A 19,536-nucleotide genomic window follows, 5' to 3' on the forward strand; every position below is an offset into this window, starting at 1 on the left:
CATACTTTTTACTTGAGTTTATTTTTCTCCTTATCATGTAATTGATGTGGTTCGTCTCTTTCTAGCCTCTGCCCATTGTGGGCGGTGCTCTGATTGGATGACGAGCAGAAACGTAGTTCGCATACGTCACCAAATAGGAAGTCCGTGACTAGAAGCGGCGATTTCAATTGGAGCGGCGGTACAACAACAACAACAACAATAAACTTCGCACAGAGATATACTATGTTGCATTTGATGTAAGCGTTAATGAAAATAACGAGTTGACTGCGGGCCGTTATAGCCTACTACTTATGTAGGGTTTGCTTTATGGACGAAGTTTCCTGAAGATGTGTGAACGTTAGCAGTCAGCCATCGAGCAGTAGTAATATAGTTATATATAACATCTAAGCATCACTTTCTAACTATCTATATCTCTACACAAATGTGTCTGTGACTTTCAATTCGGTGCATTCCTGCTGTGAATAGATCAGCAGTTGGTGTACATCAGGAGCTAAATGCGGGATGCAATGTGTACATAGCAACAAAATAGAGGACAACGTTACCGAGCTAACGGGCAAACCCACTCCGTAGGTGATGATGGCGCACAGAGAGCTGAGTCTGATTGACAAGGATGTGTCAAGGTAAACTCATTTCTACGACTCCTATTGAAAAAAGAAAGTGCCCGCAACGGTTCTGTGGTATTGCACCCTTTCAATCGTTCGTTCTCATTGCACCAATACATATATCATATCTGTTATTTGAGTACGATATGATCTAAGGACCACTTCAATGAACGTTTAAGTCAATGTAAGCAATATCAGAAAAACAACATCTAATACGTGGCGTGCCATATATCTCAAAATCCCATTTATTGCAATTCAATATCTGGTACATTTCATCTCACCGTTCGCTGTTTTTCCCTGCTGTTCCAGTTTGTTGGAGGTTCCTCTGAGTCCCACAGTGACATCACTCAATCTGCACTGCAACCGCATCTCGAGGATCGAAGCGCTGACCTCGGGCGGCCACCTGCGGCACCTGGACCTCTCGTCCAATCGCATCTCTCGAATCGAAGGGCTCGCTTCCCTGACGTTCCTCAGGACCTTAAATTTATCCTGCAACTTAATCGCCAAGGTCGAAGGTGGGTCCACATCTCTTCTCTTTACAAATACAACGGGAGTCAGCGAGTGGGTTTTCCCCGAGTCGTTATTCATCATTACGTGAACGACGGTTGACTTGTCAGTGGTTTATGATCCGCGGCGTCACTGAGCCGCTGGTGTCCTTTTTTGCTCTGCCCCAGGACTCAGCGGCCTTGTGAACCTCACCACACTAAACTTATCCTACAACAAGATAAACAGCCTTACCGGTGAGTGCGCAACGCAAATGAACAAGGTCCTCTGTATTTTCTGAGTTAAATTAAAAGGTGAAAAACCCGTGGCGGCTTTCACACCATCGATCCGGACTTGATGGTATTGATTCCACTGTGTCCACGGTAGGCTTGCTTTACCTCCACGGAGAGGACTACAAGCTGAAGCAGCTCAGTCTCCATAGCAACTGCTTAGACAGCATCAACCACCTGCTGCAGTGCCTGCTGGGAGTGCAGAGTTTAAGGGAAGTCACCTTGAGCCTGGATGGTAAAGGCAACCCTGTCTGCAGCCTGTCAGGTAAAGTGTACATAATGGCTCCTTTTCTGCAGCCACTGGTTCCATGGCAGTAAAGGTAATACACGATGGACGTAGTCTGCACCTTTCACCACCTTGTTAAACAATCTGCCGCACAAGGACACATTCTCTCCTTGATTTTTGTACAGAACTGGGAAGAAATCCTTTTTTTATGAATCTGGATGAAAGTCCAATGGTGAAATGTTTTAAGGCTTTCAAAGTCGTTGCTCCTTATTAAGCCACATACATGTCAACAAATATATATTCTGTATTATACGATACTATACGATGTTAACAATACTGCTCATAACAGTGTAGAGTGTGGGTATGCTCAGGGAGCACCTGGCAGGTTTCAGGAAGTGTGGCTTCATCTCTCAGGTTGAGGTCCTTATTTGGCCATGCATACTGTATGCGAACAAGACCCTAATTAACCCAGTCAAAAAAGAAGCACTTCACTGATGTACATTCCCTGGGCCTGTAAGTAATGGACAATTAACAAGGGCAAACTAAATATAGCCAGTGTGAAAAGGCTGTCTCATGGCTTCACATTGGCTGGCTGCTATGTATCATAATGAATTGTACTTTATATAAATATACATATTTATTTATAGATTAATTTATATAGATGTATATATTAAGTGACAAAGGATAATATGGACTTGATTTATCCAACATGGGGTATCCCCTTGTATAATACAAATGCTGTTGGATTGGTATTTGTTTCTAAAGTTTGGTTTTAGGTTTGGGGTTTCCTATTGGGTTCAGGTTTAACGGTTTGGTTTTTTGATCTAGGTCTTTGGTCTTATCATTAGGGTTTGGTTTTAGGGTAAGCATGAGGGTTAGGGTTTCATTTTATGTGTAAAGTTCTGTTTTATGGTTAGCATTAGGGTTAGAGGGCCACTAAATTAGAGGGCATACACAACATAAATAATAAAAAACAATGCAAACTGTTTATAATGATATGGAAATATGAATGGGATACAATAGACTGAAACATAGGAAAGCTAAATGTATTATATATTGAATTATCCTCAGCTCTTATGGTCAATTTATACAGAGTATCTTTTTCTGTGTCTCTCATCTCCTCTTTTGTCCTTGATGGTAGGGTAGAACACAATCTTTCTCTGGTCACGTTCCAGAACACATTTATCATTCCTAATCATTTGCATGGATACATTTTCATGGAAACCCCCAAATCATGCTCCACTTGTTCATGAATTATAAGCAACTGTAAGCTGGCTATCGTTAACATTCGAAATAGAGTAGGTCAGTTCAACACTTACCCTACCACAAGCTCAAGAAAATCCGAAGGTAGCCTTGAAAAGTATAATAAAAAAATAAATAATAACTACAAAAATGTTAGTTCCAAACAAATACAAAAATATGCTGTTATTTACATCTTGATCACGGAAGCAAAGGTGGATATTGGCCATGCACAACATCTATTTGTCTCGGGCACAAAGAAAACTCAATTGAATGACTCAATTAAATTAAACTAACCGCAGGTATTAATATTTCCGCTAGGAACTTCTTTTATATGGACCAAGGTTTACAATGTATTAAGACATGTGAGAGACAAGGACAGAGGAAACGGACCAGGTGCATTTGAGAAAATCTTTCTAAAATGTCCAGGTCATGGGTTTCTATTGAGTTATAAAGCCCTTGTCAGAGCACTGCCATCTTATATGCATTTGAATTTTGGTTCACATTTATTGCACTCCAATGAATTCGCACCAGGACTGACAGCTCTTAGTGTAAGTGCAGCAGACTCATGGAATATCTGGCATTTACCCACATATCAATACACTTAGCTTTTGAACACTTTCAGTAGATAACTGTCCTATATCTTTGTAACTGTCCCAAATCTGTTCGGGACCAAAATTGTGACTTCTTCAGTTTTTTGGATGTTATTGATTTATTCAATTTTCCATGGTGTAATCCTGGCATCATTGTAAATGAGGTGCCACCTCAATTATTCCCAAGAGTCTTTAAATCGAATGGGAATAAATGAATGTTCAGCCTACGACCAAGGTCCAAACAATGGAGTAGAACACATTCTCTCCCTCTCTTCGGTTGCTCCAGCCTACAGGAAGATGGTCCTGCAGTCCCTACCACAGGTCTGTGTCCTGGATGGCGTAGACCGCCTGGGGAACGCAGCCCCCCTAGGGGAGGACAGCCCTGGGGACAACCCCGGTTTGGAGGACTACGGCGACTTCCTGTTCTCCTCCGAGACCAGTGGCAGCGAACAGGTTTGGTTCCCCTGTCTATTGTAGCCAAGGATCAGGGGTGTTCAACCAACAGGAACTTTAAACGATCCAAGCATACAGTCAATGTCAGGGCAATGGGTTATTTACCCACCCACTGCGATGCCATATGTTATGCTGTGCGCCCACGATCAGATGAATCTACACATTACCATTTATTGTATTTTAATGGGTTTACTCACCTCTGTGCTGTCTCTGAGTGAATCAGAGGTGGGAAACGCGTCAATGATGTCTTCCAGAGTGATGGAAAGTTCGAAGTTGAAAAATCTACCAACATGGATAACTTTGTCTCTGTTAAATATGGCTTTAATATGACACAATAGCTAAATAATATTTCTATATTAATAACTTTAAATAAACAATGTATCGGAGGGTTGATTGACGTAGCCAAAGAATATCATGCTGAAAATCACACTTCTAAAGTACAAATATTAGCAATAATAATTTTGTGGACAGCCATGTTGATACCACATCAAATCGGCAACTGGGGTTGGAGCCAGCTCGCGCGACATTTCGATTAGGAACTCTGAACCGAAGCAGCGTTTTATTATAACCATTCCCTACTCGGAAGTCAGAAGAGCAGTATTCCGAGCTCTGAGGGAACGCGGCAGTAAACCCCAGCCTGCCCGTGTGTTCTCCACAGCTCTCTAAGGGGAACGGCGCTCTCAGCACCCCCCGTATCAACCAGGTCCTGGCCGAGTTCCGCCAGAGGAGCGTCTCCGGGGAGACCCAGGCCCCGCCCCCCGCAGCTGCTCCGGAAGACCGAGTTAACGAGCAGCGCATCAGGAAGCTGGAGCACCGAGTGTCACAGCTGTTCCATCAGGTGCTTATTCGTACCTTCGTCGAGCTGCTGGACGCCCCTGACTAATTGTGCATGGGGTAGTGAAGCCGTAAAGTTGTCCCACAGTGACAGTGCGGTTTCAACACTGGGCCATAAAGACATTATTGGTTATTTCTATGTTTGATTTATTTTCAGTGTGTTTAACACTTCTGTGTTTTTGTGTACATAAAGGTATAGTATTGTTAAACCAGAACAGTAGTCTGCTATTGGCCATGCTCCCTTGCTGGAGCGTGCGTGACTTGGGTTCAGACAACGTTCCGCATGGTGCCACATGTAAACCCCAATGGAGTCTTTCTGGCCTCACACTGCATTTCGTTTTATCTCCGCAGCGGAAGTATCTGCCGCTGCAACTGAGGGTTTTCTTAATTCAATTCAATTTTGTATGTATAGCCCTTAATCACCATTACAGTCTCAAAGGGCTCAGCAGGCCAAATATTTATGACACCCCCCTGAGCCATGCCCCAAAAGGGCAAGAAAAAACGTTGAAGAAATCGTGAGGATGAACGCAGAGTGGGGGATCGCCTCCTTCCAGGGATGGTCAGAAGTGCATTGGGTGCCATACTTGACAAACATACATACAGGCAAAACGTATTACATCGACGATGGGCTGCTGGCCGGTTAACCATAAGGAGAGTCCAGGCATCCAGCCGCAACACGCTACTTACCCTTTAACGAAGCCTCAATGGTACTCTGACGCAGGCCCCGGCCAGCGCTGGGCCCGGCTCCCCCAGGCTGCCGCTGCAGAGGGCCAAGAGGGACATCGACCACACGTCGGAGAGCGAGGGCGACAGCGGGAAGGAGAACCGGAGGCAGGGCGGAGCCTCCACGCGGCGGAGCACCAGCAGCTCCAGGAGCACACCCACCTGCAGCACACCCACGCCGGCCAGGAACGCGCCGGCCAGGAACGCGCCCGCCAGGAACGCGCCCGCCAGGGGCGGCTTCAAGGGGGTCAGGGCCCGGAGGGCGGACAGGTATGTCCCCCCCCTGCTGGCCAGCGAGGGCCATCACACATTCGCCAAAATAAATAAACACTTTTCATGCTAAATGTAAAACTTGAACTAGGAATACATAAATCAATAAATCTTATAAATACAGGAGAACATTGTTTTTCAAATTGTCATGTCATTCTGACACTGAAATGTAAACATTTTCTTAATGAATTGAAGTTGACAGAAATTCAGCTAATGTTACTAACATATAGTTGAACAGATAAGGCGTAATGTGACATCTATACCTTTACCTGAAGCTGTAGTTTAACACTGCATTGATTCATTATAACAGCAATTTGCTTTCAAATCTGAAGTAAGTTTGGCCGTAGCCTTCTTTATCCACTACGGAATAGAGAGCAGTGACTCAGTGCCCTGCTGAAGGACGCTTGAGCAGAATTGAGACGCTAAAAACAAAAGAGCCAGGCGGCTTGGCTGAAAAGCTTTCCTGACTGCCCGAGTACGATCATTGAAAGTACGGTGACTGTTTATCCTGCTGACGTGTGGCTCAGGGTGCGTCAATCGTAACGGCCGCTTACAAAGTAGAGCAAACCCACCTGACCTTCAATTGCAAACTAGTGGGGAGGGCAGTATACATTTTCTTCCTCTTTCCTATGATGTACGACACTGCAGCTTTGCGTGTGTGTGTGTGTGTGGTCCTGTTGTTTACTTTGCTCTGCACTGTTTTGTTGTATAGGAATTGTATTTGTTTTCCCCTCTGGGTCCATGTCTTCCTTTATTACCACACCACCCCTGATTGAAGTCTTCCAATTTATTCATAGGCAGAAGATGTTTTTAATCAAAAACATGGGTGATGGCGTGTGTGATATATATTAAACGCATGATAGCTTACACACACACACACACACACACACACACACACACACACACACACGCACTCACACACCCACACTTACCTTTCATTTTAATCAACCACTCCTAACACAGCACAGCACACACGTCATTGAAGTCGTCAGAAACGCCAGGTGCAGATAAAGATCCTCTGATGAATTTACACGTTGCCAAGAACTGGACACACTTAGAAGTGCCAGTAAAGCCTTCCGTCTTTACCGTTTTTCCCTGAGCCCGACATTTCTTTATGCTCCAGGGCGTTTTGCGATCGATATGTTTACGGCCTGTTCAATACCTGTGATTGTTTAATGTGCAGCGATCAAGAACCGCCTAAACGCAAGGGCCCCAAGAGTGCATTGGGGCTCCGGAGGGGGGCCAATGCCCCGAGCGTTGCAGTGCCAGTGGTGACAGCCAGGGGGTGGTCTCCCAAGACCACCAGGGCACCAAGGGAGGAGAACCCTAAACCCACCGCAGAAGAAGAAACCTACAGGGTAAGAGAGTGACACTGGCTGGTTTTACGCCCTGTACTTCATTCCCAGGTATAAACGCTCTGTGAAGATTAAACCACAGCGTCTTTAGACCTGGAGAACCTTTAAACCCTCCGTTTATTCATCACTTGCTTCAATGTTTATCCCCTTGTATAACGGTTATACTTAAACGGTGCTTCACGGCTAAACGGTGAATGCCTAAATAGGATGATTTGGTCGAAGGACGAGTGCTCGTTCCAAAGAACTGCAGACTCAATTACCAGCGGAACATTTATATGTGGCTTACACAAACTGTTCACGATATTCTTTTTTTTTTTTACAAATATTCATCATTCGCTCAGCATCGGAGCAATCTCTCCTTGGTTCCTCATGCTTTATTGTATCACGCTATACTATATCCTCGATCGCGTTCAATTTGAAACGAAAGACACACGGACATAGTCCCTTTATCCAGCCGGCGTAACATCCCGGGACTACAGCGACCAGAGCTAGGGCTGCTCCATTATGGGAAAATCATAATCACGATTATTTTGGTCAATATTGAAATCTCATTATTCAAACAACTATTTTTGAGTTTGAGAGCGTGATGCATTCTTTCTGCATTTCTCTCCAAAAAAGCACTTTGTAACTGAGAACTCTGAAATTTCCCCTTAGAAAAAAAACACAAAATGTTCAAATAGAAAAATGTTCGGATCGAAATTAATGTACAAATATGTATCCAGCTGTTCTGCAATATCTATAAGACATTTAATGAATCAAATAAATATACTTAAAAATTTACTTAATAATAATCATCAAAATGGGATTAATGGCACAGCCCGAGTTAGACGTTGAACCACCCCTTTCAGTCCAGTGTCAGTGGCCGACTAATAAACCAATAAACGTACCCCCCCCACCCCCGGGTGGTCCCTGGCCTCCTTCCCTCCCTCCAGACCATCGTGGAGGAGCGGGACCAGGAGCGGGAGCGGCGGTGGAAGGCGGAGCAGGCCGCCAGGAGGCTGACGGAGCAGCTGAGCAGTCTGCAGAGCCGGGCCTGTGAGGAGAAGGACCTGCAGGACATGGCCCTGCACACCACGGACAGGTGGGGGGGGGGGGCACGCACAGACACACACAGACACATACACACACACATACACACACCTACACAGCCCTACACACGCACACGCAGACACAGACACAGACACATACACACACACACACAGACACAGACACACACCTACACAGCCCTAAACACACACACACCCCTACACACACACACACACACACACACACACACACACACACACACCCACCCCTACACACACACACCCTGGAGCGTCTCCTGGGAGGTATGCGAAATCATTGAGCCGTTCCAACATCTCCCCCCCAGGGGATCTTAGTTGTCACCTTAATGTATTTTCTTCCTCTTTTATGTTGTTGTCTCTCTCCCTCTCTCCCTCTCACTTCCTGCATTCGATTAATCTCTCCTTCCCCTCGAATGAATATTTTCTATATGCCATTGAAATTCCACCCTATGGCTGTCAAAAACCCTGGCGTAGGAGGCAAGGAATTCTTGGCTTTCCAGGATTTGCCCCCGCGAGGTTCGACTGCGATAATGAGGCTATTTCCCACAGGGAGGGAATTATAACTATTATATTTTATAGAAAATCGACATGGCTTGCAAATAATCCTAATGTTTAAATTGTCTGTGGAATAATTATCTATAATTAAATGCTCTACATCTCCCCGTCCTCCGAAGCACCTCGAACACCCCACATCCGGCTCATCTGATAGTTTTCATTTGAGAGAAATTGAAAGGGAGAGATAGAGAGAGAGGGAGAGCGAGGGAGAGCACATCATGTCTCTTGTACCCACTCCCAACCCCCCCCTGCTAAGATAGATTGTCGGTGTGATAGCAATTACAGGCCCGTATGGTAAGCATATGTCACCAGTGGCACGGGAGTCAATCTTAATTGCCACATTTGCCGGGACATCATAATGACCCGAGTGCACGCGTCCCTACTCCACACCCACCTCTCATCAGCAGCAGGTTGCAGGGAGGAACTTCTCCTGCAGGGAAACACATTAGGTGTTGGAATCGCTTTCCTCGCTTGTGCGCCTCAGATGTACAGCGCACCTGCGCAACTGTTTTCCAGCTAGCTTTGCATCCTCCTCCCCGTTGTTGACTTGGCTCCTCCCTGTTGATGACTCGGCACCGCCCTGTTGTTGACTCGGCTCCGCCCTGTTGTTGACTCGGCTCCGCCCTGATGTTGACTCGGCTCCGCCCTGATGTTGACTCGGCTCCGCCCTGTTGATGACTCGGCTCAGCCCTGTTGTTGACTCGGCTCCGCCCTGTTGATGACTCGGCTCAGCCCTGTTGTTGACTCGGCTCCGCCCTGTTGTTGCATGGCTCCTCCCTGTTGTTGATTGGGCACCGCCCTGTTGATGACTCGGCTCCGCCCTGTTGATTTTTTTGTTGGTTTTACATCACAGTACGGGTGATGGCAGTGGGACCAGAACACTGGCAGTAGATCTTGTCCCCGGGGCCTACTGGTTAAGGAGTTGGACTGGTAACCGGAGGGTGGCCGGTTCGAATGCCAACTGGTGTGTGTGTTCACCGGCTCCCAGATGGGTCAAAAGCAGAGAAAGAATTTCCCCCAAAAAGGGGCAATAAAGGAGGACTTAACCTTACCTTAACTTACAGGCTGAAGGAGCTGCTGCTGCGGGAGCGGGCGGGACGCCTGGAGCTGCAGGGGCGTGTCCACGAGCTGGAGGGGCGGAGCCAGGCGCTGGGCCAGCAGCTGGAGAAGGCCCGCGCGGACGAGGAGCACCACAAGAGGGCGCTGGGCGAGGTGGAGGAGAGCGTGGCCCGCGCCGACGCACTCCGGGCGGGGCAGCAGGCCGAGGAGGTAGCGCCGCCGCCGCCGCAGCTCAGTCACATGGGGAAACCGTAGCATTGGCGCTAACAGCAGGCTAAAGGGCTGATTATGGTCCTACGTTCATGCAAAGCAAAGGGGTTACGGTCCACCGCAAGGGCCTGACGTGCGCCTCCCAAAAATTGTAACCTTCCGTCGAGGCGACGCAGCAGCAGGGGCTGTGATTGGTCCGCCTACTAAAACCCTGACGCAGAACCATAAAGGTTCAGGACTGCGTCAAAAGCGTCTGCGTGGTCCTTGCGTGAACGTGGATCCATAATCAAGGGCTGGGCGATTAATCGAATTTTGATTGCGATTTTAATTTTAGCAAAAAATTAACATAATCGTTTTTTTTTTTTAGGTTTTATAGAAAGGGCAGAACAGCTGGATCCATATCTCTATCATTTTAGATTGGAACATTTTCTTTTTGACCATTTTGTGTATTTTTTTAAGGCGAAAGTTCTCAGGTACAGAAAAATAAGTCGGAGAGACATGCTGAATAAATACATGTTTTCAAACTCAAAAATAATCGTTTGAATAATCGTGATTTCAATATTGACCAAAATAATCGTGATTATGATTTTTCTCATAATCGAGCAGCCCTAACACTGATGCGAGCATCAGCCTACCCGCTAATGCAAGCAGCAGGCTAACGCCACTGATAATAACATCTGGATAACAGTAACATAAGGCTCATCACTGATGCCAACAGCAGGCTAACCGCTGAAGCTAACAGCGTCCTAAGCACCGGTTCTAACAGTAGCTTAAATACTTACGCAGCTCAACGAATGAAACTATAATCGGTTAACCACTGATTCTACCAGTCATAGCAGAAGTATTCTCATATAGGTGTTGGTGGTAGTGTCAGGCTGACCCAGACGCACAAAGTAATGGTTACTTGTTTATTGGACATATTTAATTCTCGTTTTTGAATTATTATATTTTGATGTATCAGATTTATTGGTAATTGGTGTTTTTTATATACTACCTTAATAAAGAAACACTTCATTTCTAGTCTTTAATTATATTCTTTGCCAGGACGTATATCAATCAATCCCAAAATAATTGCGTGTGCTGTTGGTGTTTGAGGGATGCAGCCGGGGCGGCCGTGTGAAGCTAACCTTTGCTGGGCTTTCAGATGAAGAGGCAGCAGGAGCTGCAGAAGCGAGCGACGGCTCTGAAGAGGGAGGCAGAGCTCCAGAAGGCGGCCGTGCGGCAGCTCAGAGCCCAGCTGCAGCAGCAGCAGCAGCAGCTCTCTACCAGGGAGCAGGAGCACAGGTAGACGGCAGTACCACCGGAGAGTATCTGGACTGTAGGAGATGTACACAAGCGTCTCGTTTTTTTTTGGCCGGTCTCAGACATGCGGGGTAACGATCGTAGAAGTATGAACAATACTTTAAAGAGATTAGGGGCCGCACACTTTATATTGCTCCCCCAGGTGTTCCAGGTTTCGATCACATTCAGATCTCCATGAGAACCTGACAAAGATCCGAGATTGAGATTGAAATGTTAACATTGTTTTCATAAGATATGTACTGTCTTTTACTTTGCTGTGATAAGCCGGAAAAGATTTTGCCAAAACGTTTTCTGTATTGAAATACTATCTCCTCATTTTGGAGTTCCTGCATATTATTGACAGTGTTGCATGATGCTCATGCAAACCTTGTTTTCCTTGTTCCAGAACGACAAAATTGCCCATCTTTATTCATGACACGTTCATCTCTCCCGGACAGCAGGAAAAACAAACTAAACTCTGTTCTGTTTGGTATAGGTTACCATTTGCCGCCTTGCTCGCCGGCGAGCGCGATAACCTTTTCTCTTCTCAAAGGAAGGAGCTGGCGTCGCGGCTGACACCCGGCGGGGAGGAGTTCCGCCAGGCGGTGGCGGCGGAGGTGGCGTCGGCGCAGCAGAGACACGCCCAGCGAGAGGCGGAGCTTGAGGAGAAGCTGGCGGCGGGGCGGAGCCAGTACTCTGCCCTGGAGGACGAGTTCCGCATGGCGCTGACCATTGAGTCCGCCCGCTTCTCCGAGGTAGGGCCGACGGGATTCGGGGAACGGGAACGGGATCCGTTTACATTATTGAGTCCCGTTTAAGTGACATATTATACCACCGGGTGTGAGTGTGATTAGCCGTTACAAGCCGTGTGGAAAATCGGCCTCTTCTGACATCACATGTGGGCGTGTCCACTTAGATGTATGACGGAGAGGCAGATTTCCAAAACAGCTTGTAACGGATAATCACACTCACACCTGGTGGTATAATATGTCACCGTTAGTCTTCCTCAGCCTCCTCTAACAGGTCTGCTGTCGCCATGACGTCGCCCTCCAGTAACACCAACAAAGGAGAATGCTTTAATGTAGAGTTGACCTCAATCTGGCTGGGCTTACTTTTCAATTCCACCTGATGCTAAAAGTCTGAGATCAAACCCAGTTAGTTTCACTGCAGATAGATTCGGTCTCTGAAGGCGAGCTTGAGAGTAAAACTGAATAAATCAATGTTTCCTTCCGCGGGTTACACTTTTAATTTGGCTCCTGAAGGAGATGTTTTCGTTGTCCCCCAACGCGCCCTCTCTACACCTTCCTCCCTACACCGCCCTCCCCTACACCGCCCATTCTACACCACCCTCCCTACACCATCCTCCATACATCTGGCAGCAAAACTGCATTGAAATTCCAAAACCTGCATTGACGTGAAGTGACACGGTGAATTTTTTGTTTGTTTTTTATTGAACTTAAGTTAAAGAAAATAACTTGAAGAGAGAAAAAGAGTGAGAGCAGAAAAGCCTGTGAAGAGCGCAAGATGTTGAATCCAAACAATCTAGCGAGATGGATCCCCCAATTAGGGAAGAGATTCCCTAATTGGTCATAAATGAGCTGGGAGCTGTCTAAAATCCAAATGGGCTCCGACAGAGACAAGGGGAGCAGTCAACTCGAAAACGCTCTCACAGGAACACTCTTTCACTCTCTTACAGCGGACGGAGACGGCCACCGCTTGTCTAACCAGCCGCGCCCAGGTGACAGCTCTTTAAATTGTTCCTCCGCAGGTGAAGGAAGCATGTGATCACCTGAGCGCGGAGCTCTCGCAGAGAAGGGCATCGCTCGCCCAGAGCCAGCAGAGAGAGAGGCGCTCGTCCGCTCTGGTGCAGGAGCTCACGGCCATGGTGAAGGAGCAGAAGAGACGCATCTCCGAGCTCAGCCGAGCCAAGAAAGAGGCCGTCGAGGAGCTGAAGGTGCCCTCTATCAATCAGGGCCCCGCCTTTAGAGCAGTGTTTGATGTTGCTTTAAATTATGTTGAGGCTTTTCAATTATTTGGTTTTGTGCTGCTATCCACTCTGTTCTGAAATATCTATAAATATTTATCGTTATTATATTAATTCTCAATCTCAATATTTATACACATTTTAAATATATATAAGTCCTAACATGAGCCCTGAATATTTTATTGAGGTTTGTCTTTGGTTTCACCGTAATGTTTTTGTATGTATTCCTCTCTCTCTTTCTCAGTCTCTGTTACACTCTGTCTGTCTCTCTTCCTCCCTCCGAAACTCTCCCTCTCTCTTTCTTCTATTCCTATGTCTCTCTCCAAACCTTCCCCTCTCTCTCTCTGGCTATATCTCTCTACCTACCTCCAAAACTCTTATTCTAAGCCCCTGTCTGTCTGTCTGTCTGTCTGTCTGTCTCTCACTCAGTCGGAGCAGGGCCAACGTCTGGGCCTGCAGCTGGAGCTGCTGAAGAAGGACAAGTCGCGGCTGCTCTCCCAGCTCACGGCCCAGGAGTCGGTCATCGACGGCCTCAGGGCCGAGAGGAAGATCTGGGGCCAGGAGCTGGCCCAGCAAGGTAGGGGGAGGCCTCTCCAGGGTCCCACAAAGTGGGGGGCCCCAAAGGGGGGCCCCAGAGGGAGGCCCAGGGCCAGTGCAAGGGGCCAGTGAACAGTCGCTTCTGGACAGTAAGAAGCTCAACTCACTGTGCCGATCGTGGCACTGGTTTGTTATTTGCCACATGGTGAAAGCGCGTGCCGATTAATAGTCTTTTGAGGTGTTTGTATTTGTCTGAATATAAGATTAAACATTTTAGGTCTTTGATTCTAGGTTCAAACAATGACAATTAGAACTTCAGCAGCCGGTTGCACAGGAAATGCTACCACCTAGTGCTTATTTTGAACACACACAGTCACAGACAGACAGAGTCACACAAAGTCACAGACAGAGTCACACAAAGTCACAGACAGACACACAGAGACAGTCACGCAAAGTCACACAAAGTCACAGACAGACACACACAGACAGTCACACAAAGTCACAGACAGACACACAGACAGTCACGCAAAGTCACACAAAGTCACAGACAGACACACACAGATAGTCACGCAAAGTCACAGACAGACACACAGAGACAGTCACGCAAAGTCACACAAAGTCACAGACAGACACACACAGACAGTCACACAAAGTCACAGCCGGACACAGACAGACACACACAGTCATAACAAACACAGACACAGTCACAGGGCTGAGCTCTGCAGAGAGAGCTCGTCACGTGACCACCTCCTGTCCCTAGGGGCGTCGCTGGCCCAGGACCGCGGGCGCCTGGAGGCCCGGGTGGAGGTGCTGACCACGGAGCTGGAGACGCAGAGGAAGCACCGCGACCAGGACGGAGACGCCCTTCGCATCAAAGCCAAGATCATAGACGACCAGACGGCCACCATCCGCAAGCTGAAAGAGGTGACGCCGCGTTCACACTACATCCCGTCGTATGTCCGTCGCCGGATGGGGGCTTTTTGACGTACCCGTGTGTTTTTCTCCGGGTCGTATTACAAAGGCAATTTCATTGGACAGTGTACTTGCACATATTTGCATGACGCGATCCGATTGGCCGACGGATCCGTCGCTGCCTTAAAAGTTAGAAGAATTCTCGGCTTTTTGACGCAGGCCACGTAGCCGACAATACGACACGCACCCACAATGCATTTCGGGAGTGTCCCATGCAAAGTCAATGAAATCCGTTGACGGGCGGCGTCAGGGGTGGGGCTAACGTCACTACTGGGCCTGCTGCTGTCGGCCATTGTTGCTCTATTTTAGATCTATCAATCTCAGTATTGTATTCTTCTTTGTTCAGTGTTTTGTTATTTAGCCGTCCGCTTTTGACTCACTCTCCACACAGGTTTAGGATCTAACGTTATTATTTTAACGCGGATCACATGTTTTATCACATCACCTTTTTAATGTTTTGCTCCACACCCGGCACATGAACTACAGCTTCCGTTTCTGTAACATGCAGGACATTTACATTAACGTTTACATTTAGGGCATGTAGCAGACGTTTTTTAGCCAAAGCGACTTACAATATGTACATTAATCATAAGAAAGAAAATTAATATATCGCTGTCGGTGCAGTAAGGATGTTCAGAGAACCAAGTGCAAAGCACTAACAATCGCTAGGTTAACCCGTTCCCCCTATACAACAAATATAGCTAGGATAAGATGCTACACAACAAAGTACTAAAACTAAATACGACATACAATAAGTGTGTGGATTAAGTGCCAGGACGTATCATACAACAAGTAGGTACTTGTCTTCTTGTGCTTTTCGTTTGCTTATGCTTTGCTTGTCAGTCTGTCTGCGGTCTATGTCATCTCTGTACTGTAACGGTACACCCTGGAAGACAAGACGTTATATCTCAATGGGAGCTTCCCGGATAAACCAAAGGTCAGATAAATACAACAAGTAGGAGGGCGTGGGACGGCGTGGCGATGCAGAGTCTAGGTGACCCCCTGAGCAGGTGAGTCTTGCGTCCCTTACGTCTGACCGTCGACCGGGCTCCAGGGGCTGCAGGAGCGCGAGGAGCTGAGCCGGCGGCAGCGCGAGGAGGCGGCCCAGGCCCAGAAGAGCTTCCAGCGGCGGCAGGAGGAGGCGGCGGCGGCCCTGGGCGAGCTCGGCGACCGCGTGGAGCAGCTCACCCTGCGCAAGGAGCAGCTCAAGCAGCAGCTGGAGGAGCGGGAGCAGGAGCTGGACGAGCTCAGAGCTGTTCACAGGCAGGTTATTGATCGAGTGTGTGTGTGTGTGTGTGTGTGTGTGTGTGTGTGTGTGTGTGTGTGTGTGTGTGTGTGTGTGTGTGTGTGGGGGGGGGGGGTGATAGCGATCGGGTTTGGCTGATTTGGATTTTTTCGTTTCAAGAGAAATGATGACGAACTGTTCCGGTTTATACGACCAGAGTGCCTTTTGATTCCTACTCTGAATCACTTTGTGCGGCGCGATGACAGGGAGTTTGATGTTCCAGCAACATGTTGATTGCGTTTAAAAAAAAAGTGTCACGCATATGAACTAAAATTTGAGCATAAATGGGCCGACCTTAGAATGCGTTTAAGGTTAGGAACCACTGCCTTAAGGGGAGGGGTTCCCTGTAAAGTCCTTTGAGACTATATGAAGCACTAAAACAGCTCATTTGACCTTTAAACTGGTTGTTTTTTCAGTTTGGAAAGAACTTTGAGGGTAATGAGAGCCAGGCACTCATTTTACCATCAGCCCTCTTCCTCCTGTGTCTCCTCCCCCTTTTTAGCTCCTCCAATAAGAAGTGGCAGGAGAAGGCGGGGCTGCTGACCCGGCTGGAGGGCCAGGTGATGCGCATGAAGGACAACTTTGACTCCAAGGAGCGCCTGCTGCTGGAGGAGCGAGACAAGGCAGCAGAGGCTCATAAGTACGCCCCCTTGTGGACGAAGCGGAGCACCGTATGCATTACATATCACTTTATGTCCACTATTTCCAGTACACATCGCTTTATGTCCACTATATAGCTTTATGTCCACTATATACAGGACATATGCCTTTATGTCCACTATATACAGATCATATCGCTTTATGTCTAGATATCGCTTAATGTCCACTATATACAGGACATATCCGTTTATGTCCAATAGGATTCTCAAGTTGAAACTGTTCAGCTGACACTAGAAATTCTATATGTCTGAAAATAAAATGGATAAAACGAGTTTATCATAATTAACGATACTGCTGTTCTAGCACATATGAAGATAAATGCATAGGCTAGATTAAAAGAAGGTCCTTTGTTAGAGGCCTGCCAAGTAACACGTATGTTGCTGTGTTAGTTTCTGGTGAGCGATCGATACGTGGAACGTGTCCCTCCAATCGGACAGAGTAGATCACAACCTTGGCTTCAAAAGCCTCATAGTGTGTGCTTTCTTTGATTCAAGGTGATTCGTAAACCCCCCAACATCTTGCATCAGGTCTAAATCCCGGCATCGCCCTTCGTTCTCCTCTAGAGCTGCGGTCGACAAGCTACACAGTGTGGACGATGCGTTTCGCCGACAGCTGGAATCCCTACAGGCGACCCATCACGCAGAGCTGCTACGGCTAGCCAGCGGCAAGCAGAAGCAGATAGAACGAGCCAATCAGAAGGTAGGGCGCCGGTAACACACCTCCCAGGTAGCGGACGTGAGGTGTTATGGATGTGGTATTCACAGCAGGCGTGTTTGTTTGTGTTTTGTCAGGTGATTCAGGTGGAAGAGGAGATGCGCATGCTGCTGGAAGAGACGGAGAGCACCAAGAGAGTCATGGAGCAGAAGATGACACGCCTCTCCAGTGTGCTGAAAGACTTCTGATCTTTTAACCCAGTCCCTTTGTTAAAGAACATCCACAATGCATTGGCTACAAGTCTGTTAACATAATAGTAATAACATTACTATTTTTTAAGGTTTAATGCTCTTTTGTTTCTATTTATTATGGAGAATCATGACTGATGTAATAAAATGTTTTTATACTTTGTTATTGTGGGCTCCTGCTCTGGTTGAAGGTGTAATACCCTGTTTTCCAAGTTCATCTTCTCAAAGGAATACATTGGTTTCTACCGTTCTACTGCGCAGATTTAATATCTGGCTTGAAGCAAAGATTAGTAGTCACCTGGTAGTGCTGGTATGGTACGTTGCAAATAGAGTGGCGAAGTCACGCCCTTTCCGGTAGAGCCCATGGGACCTATGAGATCGAAAAATATGAATTGGTTTCAATGTAGAGAAAGTAATTATTGATCCGAGTCTTTATATGCCCCGGATGACACACATGTTGTTTGTGGATTTAACATAATTTTTCATGCAAAGAAAACAACATTTTCGTGAAGAAGTTTGATAATGTTAGGTTTTTTCCAAGGGGAGGATAAGTCATCAAAAGAGGTGAAAACGTTTATAAGTTGGGGAATGTGGAGAGTTTCAGTTACGCCGATGGGGAGATTGTCGGCACATACGAGACATGTAGTCTCTCATTGTTTTCTCTACAGCCTTTAACTGAACAATTGCACAATAAACTATCAAACTCTTGACATGAAAAATGATCATTTAAATCCATATAATCAGGGATCAGAAGATAATTACTTTCTCTCCATTGAAACCCATGCATATTTTTCGATCTCATAGGTCCCATGGGCTCTACCGGAAAGGGCATGACTTCGCCACTCTATAGAGGGGCGGCATAATTGTTTTCGCCTAGCGTGGCAAACGTGCATTCGTTGATTATACCTATCAAACACATGACCCTTGATTTCAGAAGCAGCCACCGAGATTAGATCGGCGGCAGGTCCCTCATCTCCTGATGTTACGAAGGATGTGAGAGAAGGTGTATGGGTACGATTGTTTGTCCAATTATTTGTATTTATTTTTCAAATATGCTTTTCTTACATGGATCCAGAGAGGCAAGGAGCCCACAGTTCTGACATCTCAACACATGGGGTCACAAAGACTATATTGAACATCATAACTTACTTGTATGTTATCATTCTGATTTAAGGAGGCTGATTGTGTTTTAGCGAATAGGTAATTTTTCACAGGTCAATGCATATACTTTGAAAGATATTTACCACATATTGTGGACACATGTACACAACATGTGGTGAATAATACAATAAACTACCAATTGCAAAAACTAGCCTGTTTTACTAGCAAGAAAATGCATACCTCTCAATTGGGTAGAACGATTACAAAAAAAATCATCAACTGAAACATGTATTTTATGAACCATATAATCTAAGTGTCTCTGCCCTTGCGAACGTAACTCACCTCTCATCACATCGGATGTAAACTGACCGGCTCCGAGAGCAAGAATACACTACGAAGCCACCAGAGGGCGCAAGAAAACAATATAAAAACACTATATAAATTAATATAATATTAAGATAAGATATCTAATTTTCCTCTATGTACCAGTCAAATCAGTGGCTATGATATTTGATTGACAAGAAGAGACTGGATCTGATGGCTGGTGCCCAGGGCTTTGAGAGTGAGTGACAGGAAACTATGTGGGTGTTGCACACCATTCAATCCACTGCTTTTTCAGACGCATGGTTGTCATTTGTACTAAATTTTATAGCCACCAGATGGCGATGAGAACTATAAAATAGGGACATTTGGATGTCAAAGCAGGTACGTGGTGAATATAGAACTACATTACATATTGTTAAGAATATGGGGAAATAAATGTATATATTTTTATATAAATTCATGTTGGAAATATTTTATGAATATATTAATGATATTTTTTTCCCCATTTTCTAAACAATATTTAATGTCCAGTAT

The 19,536-nt window shown here is 46.3% G+C and overlaps 1 protein-coding gene across 1 annotated transcript; it reads left to right on the forward strand.

Moving 5' to 3' along the window:
- The first annotated feature begins 160 nt into the window (after positions 1-160).
- Positions 161-17,739, forward strand: lrrcc1 (leucine rich repeat and coiled-coil centrosomal protein 1). Its single transcript, XM_079751668.1, has 20 exons — positions 161-236; positions 571-620; positions 912-1,117; positions 1,277-1,342; positions 1,473-1,640; positions 3,720-3,886; positions 4,545-4,724; positions 5,442-5,713; positions 6,897-7,071; positions 8,001-8,149; positions 9,752-9,956; positions 11,101-11,240; positions 11,791-11,992; positions 13,006-13,191; positions 13,651-13,798; positions 14,519-14,682; positions 15,785-15,993; positions 16,518-16,655; positions 17,239-17,374; positions 17,467-17,739. The coding sequence occupies exons 2-20, from the start codon at positions 574-576 to the stop codon at positions 17,575-17,577; spliced, it is 3,069 nt and encodes a 1,022-aa protein (XP_079607794.1). The 5' UTR covers positions 161-236; positions 571-573; the 3' UTR covers positions 17,578-17,739.
- Positions 17,740-19,536: the final 1,797 nt, after the last annotated feature.

Source organism: Pollachius pollachius (genome assembly GCF_949987615.1).
Source record: "Pollachius pollachius genome assembly, chromosome: 14".
Lineage (NCBI taxonomy): Eukaryota > Metazoa > Chordata > Actinopteri > Gadiformes > Gadidae > Pollachius > Pollachius pollachius.

What these genes read in the sequence shown, in the direction of transcription:
- lrrcc1 (XM_079751668.1), top strand. Translation starts at nt 574, where the DNA reads ATGATGGCGCACAGAGAGCTGAGTCTGATTGACAAGGATGTGTCAAG. An exon ending in ATTGACAAGGATGTGTCAAG is followed by an intron (nt 621 to 911) that starts GTAAACTCATTT and finishes CTGCTGTTCCAG; the next exon opens with TTTGTTGGAGGTTCCTCTGA. An exon ending in CGGGGCAGCAGGCCGAGGAG is followed by an intron (nt 9,957 to 11,100) that starts GTAGCGCCGCCG and finishes CTGGGCTTTCAG; the next exon opens with ATGAAGAGGCAGCAGGAGCT.